This window comes from Bicyclus anynana, chromosome Z, assembly GCF_947172395.1.
Source record: "Bicyclus anynana chromosome Z, ilBicAnyn1.1, whole genome shotgun sequence".
Taxonomy (NCBI): domain Eukaryota; kingdom Metazoa; phylum Arthropoda; class Insecta; order Lepidoptera; family Nymphalidae; genus Bicyclus; species Bicyclus anynana.
Window position 1 is genome coordinate 11,032,779 of NC_069110.1, and position 7,443 is coordinate 11,040,221.

At 33.4% G+C, this 7,443-nt stretch overlaps 1 protein-coding gene across 1 annotated transcript in view; it reads left to right on the forward strand.

Moving 5' to 3' along the window:
- LOC112045869 (protein tramtrack, beta isoform) overlaps positions 1–6,930 on the forward strand; it is a 29,555-nt gene extending 22,625 nt beyond the window's left edge. The window contains exon 9 of the mRNA XM_024082239.2: positions 1,280–6,930. Within this exon, the coding sequence (XP_023938007.2) occupies positions 1,280–1,630 (351 nt within the window). The 3' untranslated portion in view covers positions 1,631–6,930. The remainder of the gene's footprint in view (positions 1–1,279) is intronic.
- Positions 6,931–7,443: the final 513 nt, after the last annotated feature.

Consider the following 7,443-nt stretch of genomic DNA (forward strand, 5'->3'; position numbering starts at 1 on the left):
TGTTAGAATAAAATAATGTACTACTACTTTGCAGAACACATTATTTTTTACAAAAAGTGTCGCGGCAGCATATGCCTAACAATTATAGTTGACAATGAGTGTCCATTTATTTAAAAAAAATAATGGAAATTCCGCAGTTAGAAAAGGCTCTTTATTTATATCTTAGTATTATTTCTTATTAATATAAATTTTTTCAAATTAAAAGTCTTCTTTAACTCAAAAAATAAAATTAAGGTATTGAAGCGACGAAAGTTGCGTAGTCGCCGATCAACTCAAGAACGGCAGAACCAATGGGGATGATGACTAGGTTTGAATATATTGATTTTTATGATACATTCTGGTAAATAGGGTCAATGTTAACTAATTTATACATAATAAGCAAAGCTTAACTGGATATTTCTAAAATAAATAAGATTATAAAATTTCAAAATCTATTAAAAATCTTTTATTGTAATTAGATAAAAGTTCATACAGTTTTAGCTTCCTTACATTAAATGTGACATTTTTCAATACATGAACTATAAACATAAACGCACAAATAACAAAGATATTGGTAATTTAGTTTGAACGCCCATACAAATTAACTATCACTAAGTGCCTACGACGTCATTAGTTTGTGCCACTTTGTATGGGGCGTTTTTCAGGGATCCGCGGCAGCGCCGCAAATCTGACCCTTTAAATCCCTGTAGCTCCGGAAGTAATGATCGCAGATACCCTGTTACTTTTACAAAATTGCTTTACTATTAGCATACTCTTAATTTATATACAATTTAAAAAACAGTCATCATCCCTATTCGGCGAAAATTGTTGGGGAAGTTTGTGGGTTAAAAATCGGGTTAGAATGAGTCGAAGCGAAGCTTGACCGGGTCTGGGACTCTCATTATGAGAGGAGACTCGAGTTAAGCAGTGCGCCGACTATGGGTTGTTAACTCAGACCAATTATTGTATAGGACCTGCCTCGCTATACGTTAATTTTCTGTCAAAGTATATGATCAACGATCTAATGCGATTATACAAAGTGTCTCTATACCATCGATGTTTCATAGTTGTAATCGTGTTCGTCGATTAAAGAGCTCCGTGAAAATACCTTTTTGTGTAGTTGAATAATGTAAAAAAACGGGCAAAAACTTATAGTTTAGTAAAAGATTTATACCAAATCTAAGCTCGTTTTCCTTAGAAAATGACATAAAATTTCGTTTGTGAATATGGGTGCGATACTGGTCCTTCTATAATTGGTCTGAGGTTGTTAACGAATAAAAAATCCGTCGATGTTCAACAGTTAAGTCGGCGGCCGCGCTCGGAGCAGTCGGTGAGCTCGCTGCTGATCCGAGCCGTGGCAGTGGTGGGCCGGCAGCCGTCTGTGCCGGCCGCGTCCACGTCGTTCGACAGCGGCGCGGAGACGGCCGCGCACACGCAGCGCGCCAGCCACACGCCCGCCGTGCGCTCCGGCCCGCCGCTCAGCTGCAACTTCTGCTGGAACTCGCGCGACGAGAGCGGCCGCACGCTGCGCAGGAAGACGCAGTACCACTGTCCCGAGTGCCGCACCAACCTGTGCATAGTGCCGTGTTTCCACGAGTACCACGACGGTACCACGGAGGCGGACGCCGCTGCCGCCGCCAGCGCGAGGTGAATCCTCTTCGTTATTAAGATTTCGTCTTTCAGCTTACGTTACTTGTCTATTGTAAACTGAGATCCGTGTTATGAACGACCTTTACCCATCTGTTTAATGGATTAAAAATGTTTTTAAAAAACTTCAAAAAAAGGAAATTTAATTTTTTTATTTAATACTCTTTATTTGTACACCACAATAAATAAAAGAAAACAAGCAAAACAGAAACATAAGAAAAAGTAGAATACAAAAGGCGGCCTTATCGCTTAGTAGCGATCTCTTCCAGGCAACCTTAGGCTTAGGAACTTATTAAGACTACTGTAGGTGGTGTGTACGTAATACGTAAGGTTCTCAATTCGACGCGTATGATTATAGAATGATTTATTTATTATGCTATTATCCGCGAAAAGCCGATGAACCCATGCGATAACGACATCCAGATCCGACAAAATACTCTCTACGTAAGTTTCACCCCGAAACCGGAGCATCCTCAGGAGATGTTGACTTTACAACGCGCAATTGCAAATGCACGTTGCAGAGTCAACATTCCGCAAAGTAACGCCTGCTTCTATCTAATATTCGACGCATAATTTTTTTTTCATTTTTGTTTTAATTTATGTTACCGCATAACTTCGTCATTTAATAACCAATTTTAAAAAATATTTTTTGGTTTGAAAGAGTATACTTCCAGATTGGTCCCATTTAATTTTCATGAAAATCGGTTGAGTGATTTTGTGTTAAAATTAAAATAACGAAATTGCCCGTACTAGCACGTAACGCTTTAGCTACAGCCACAGTACGGGCCATTTAGCCGATAAAATCATATACTTTTAGGATTTAAAGACCCGCGGTTCTTTCAGAAACGGTTTTAATTAATGCGTCACTGGCTTGGCACCGCCTTCAAAGTGATCAGAAGGTAGCACATACGTTGTTATTTTATGCTTTTTAGTTTATTTTTGTGATTTTGAAGTCGGTTCAATTTTTTTGTTAAAAATATTTTATATATATTAAATATAGTACGCTAAAAAATATATTGCGAGTAGGCTGCCTCAAAATCTTCTGGCCAATCATTGATGGTAGTTAATAATGGTTTTGATTTATATAAAACACTTTTCATTCATCTAACAGATGGGTGAAGGTCATTTCTAATTCGGATCTACTAAAAAAAACAAGGCATTAAAAGTCCTGTGTACAACTGAACTAAGATGTCAAAGGTACCTACAATAGTAATCGTTAACAGCCGATAGACGTCCACTGCTGAACATGGGCCTCTTGCATGGACTTCCAAACAAAACGGTCTCGAGCCGCCACCATCCAGCGGCTCCCTGCAACCCGTTTGATGTTCTCGGTCCACGTAGTGGGGTGTCGACCAGCACAGCGCTTCCGGTGCCATTTAAGCACCTTGGGACTCCAACGTCCATCGGCTCTTCGACTAATTGCCCTGACAATTGCCACTTCAGCTTCGCGACTCGTTGAGCTATGTCGGTGACTTTGGTTCTTCTCTGATGTACTCTCACTCACGCCCCCCGGCCCGCGCGGATCATCGGTAGTGTTACGAACGAAGTTGCCAAGCTATAACTGAATTTATTGTCTTTCAACTGCATTGCGTCATACGTTCCAAAACATGTATGTGAGTTTGAAGTGTACACCATTTTTATTGCCTTGTTAGGTATTGTGATTTCTATAATTTTGCAATGCCCAAATATAAAACGGCGGCTAATTCTATTGTATGTATGAAACCGAGCATTATAATATTTTGCAACAGGCATAAAATGCTGTTACTAAAAAATAAATGTCGTTCAATGTATAATTGTTCAATGTTCAATTATAAAAGTGAATAATCTCCATTTTGAATGACGATATTGTTGATACATAATGTGTGAAACATATGAATGAATAAACAGTTCATTCTATATTATTAATACATTGACATTTATGAATTAAACTATTCGTTGATGACTTTGGGTGGATGGATGGCGTATATATGTATTCACTTTAACTCTGGAAGAACTGACAATGCGCTCGTTTTTGCATCCGGTTCCTATTTGTCGCCTGTCAGGACCCGTATTATGATCATTTTTCCCCGATTTTGTGTCGGACAGTTTCAAAGTAAAGAATACCTTCATATAAAATATTATGCCGATTTATGGTAGGCGTCCACATATCCGCATCGTACGTAGCGGACGCATCGCATCGATTCGTAGTATTATTTGTATAGGAAGTCACACAAGTGTGTCCACTGATCTGCATCGTACGGATCGCACGAATCTACTGTAAAATTAAAAATTCGTTTAATGCGATACGTCCGATGCTGATATGTGGATGCCTACTATGTGATTTACTACTACTACCTGCCCGCCCATCGCCATTTCAGCTTTGGGACTCGTAGAGCTATGTCGGTAACTTTGTTTTTTTTAATTTCTGATTCGATTACGCATCGATGCACCGAGCATAGCTCTCTAGATCGCCCGCTGAGTTACTGTGCTTTTAAATGAGGCACATTAGTTAGCATAATATACTTTTATCATAACGTTATATAATGTATATTTAAAGCAATAACTGTCGTCTACGTCATTGTAGTAAGTGATTTTATATCCGATAGTGATGTTCGTTGTGTTGTGCAATACAAATTTTATGCTATAGGTGACCGTTGTTGCAAAGATTTTGTTGTTTAAATTTTGATCCTACAGACGTTATCCTATGAGCATGTTAACTATTAATAGTAAATTTAAAAAAATATCTTTTGGTATAATTGGTATATTGAAATATATATTATTTTACATATACATTGGTAGGTGTTATAATGATTACGTGTTATAAAGTTTATGAAACTAATATAGTTTATACATTTATACACAGTTTGTGACTGCCATATTCAGGAAATGTTCTATTTTGAAATATATATGGACCATTATGTAGTATGTTTGGTTATATATAGCAGTAAATTGAAAATGTTATCAACAAAAAGTATTTATAAATACGTATTGTATATGGTATAGGTATCTAAAAATTGATAAAGTATGAAACTGATTTGAAATTATTTACCTAATATTATATTATAAATGTTATCTTATATATTACAACACTTAAACGAAATATGGAAGCAATATTTGTGATTTGTGATTAAAAAATAAAATTGTATTTTTGTAAGTGTTTTGGCGGTATTCAATATATTGCTTATGTTTGTTGTAAAAATGGCCAAAGTATTATTATTAATACAAAATATTTTTGTAAGTAAGTATGTATTATTATATCAAGCAGTTTAACGAAATAGTCTATCAAATCGGCCAGGTCGGTTTGTGTTAATTGTTAAATTATTTTTCAAGGAAAATATTTATTGCATAATAATATTGTACAAATTCATTGTGCCACACTTTACAGAATGGCCATAAAACGAGCTATAAGAATGATCTTGCCGATTTGATTTACTTGTGTACAACAGCTTAAGCACATATTATGTATTTGTAATTTAAGAAATAGGTATTTTTCAATATAAATTCTATAATACGCTAGATTATATTTCAGAATGTTAGTAAATATTTTCACTCAATATGATTGAATGATACTACGTTACATTAGATGATATTATATAACATAAAATGTTAAAGGTGTAGTTGGCACTTTCAATATATACATAATAATAAATAAATTTGTGCTAAATATATATTATAGATCGGTCTGTTGCCTTACACCAAATAACATTTAGTTTCCTATAGTTTTCTTATTTAATAATTGAGTTAAGGCAATTATACAGGGTGCTGGGGAATATTTCCCATAACTTCAAGGTGTTGACAAGTCCACTTATAGGAACCTTTTTACGTTTTTATAAAAAGTAATTCAAATAGTTCCGACTATCCATGTAACACACGCCTTTATCATATTGCATGCATACGAGTAACATCATTCAGCATTTTAAAATACGTAATCGTAGTGGTAAGACTGAGACGAGATTCATGATATTTATCAATCAATAAGTTTGGCTAGGTCATAATATAAGGATACGATATAAAGGACACAATATAAGATCTATTTACAAAAGAAATATTTTTTACTCAGAAAATATTCTTTTAGAACACATGTTCCTTAGACATTTTTAATTAATATTCCATAAAGAATATAACTTTAGCGTTATGGGAAATCCTCCCGAGCACTCTGTTTAATTATTATCTTTTGACTTTACTATCGATTTCACCAGTATATATGCTAATATTGAGATCGTTTGGCCAGTATTATATTTTCGTCTGCTACATAATTAAATAGATTAATGGTCATTGAAATAAATCATATAATACTTTTGTATTTGAATTGTTTTAATTCAATGCTTTTTAGCCAAAAATGTTTTTTTTTTTGCTAAAAATTGACCAATATCAAAATATTAAAATGAGAATAAATTAAAAATTAATTAATTTTTACTTTGACTTTAATTAAAGTATTTAATGTACGAGTACAAATTTATATAATTTTTTTCAATATTGCTTATGTAGCAGGAACGCTTACGAAATGTTAAACCTGGAATTATTAAAGCGTCTTAACATTTTCGACTTCGTCTCTCATGCAAAGGTGCTCAACAAGATATTCTGAGGTTAATGAACTCTGGCGTCGTTGATAATTACCTTTGACTTTATTTTGTGGTTAAGCATGTAAACATATAGTATTTAAAATATTACATTTATCAATACTTCTAAATATTATGGGAGTATACTAAAAGTGACATGAAGTAATAAACTATAATATGATATATTTATAATTATATTCTATGCAAATAAAATAAACGTTAGGTTGTGAAACGGATTTATGTTAAATCAATCGCATAGTGAGATGCCTAGATAGTGATATATTGCTTCGATTAAATTTCATTTAAGATTGTCTATGATTTTTTTTATTAATTTAATTCAAGTTAGTATGTATACGATTCCTTTAGTGTAGTTGATTAGACGCCAATTCTAACGGTTATAAAATCGTCTGGACATTTAATTTCTCTGAAAAAAATATAGTAGGTAGGTAATATTAATATATTTTTTAAGGATCAACTTAATTATCTCGTGAAACGTTAAATGAATATTATATTATTGTTAATTCAATATTAAAATATTAGGATTTTTTTCAATGTGTGTTTATTAAATGTTCGAAGTAATAATTTACGATTATTTTTTGCTATTCTTAATGAACTTAGCCAATCGTTTTTCAGTTTTATGTTAAATTCAATAGTGCCATTATAATTTGTCAATTATTTCTTTAAAGAATGTTTTTTGTTATTCTGTAAAACTATGTAAAAGTATGTTTTCAATAAATGACCAGAATAAACGTGTTTAGTTTTATTTACTCTTATATTATGTAGATAGCATTATTGTATGTAACGAATAAACTCAAAAACTACTTGACCGATTTGAGAAATTCTTTCACCAATAGAATGTTACATACATTAGCAGGTAGTACCTAACATACTAGTATAGGTATGTACACACACTACACTAATAGGAAAAGAGCATCAATGAAAAGTAGCAAAACCGGTTTTATTTTCATGTTAAATATTAATTAGTAAAGTGCATTATTAGTTTTTTTTTATATACCAGTAATTAAACCTAAACCTGCCCGCTATTTTTATTAAGTAAACCTAGTGATCTAACTTCACTTTCGTGATATCCACACTTGTACCGAATCGTAAATCTATGGTTTTAACTATGGAGTCATTGAAAAAAGCATTAATGACAAGTGAGCAATTTAATAGCAGTATGTCAACATTTCATAAGGAATTAAGTGGTGCAATCGTAGCCACAAGCCCGACGTCCAACTTGAATGCTCAGTTTGGTACATTCAGAAGTTTTGTTTTGACA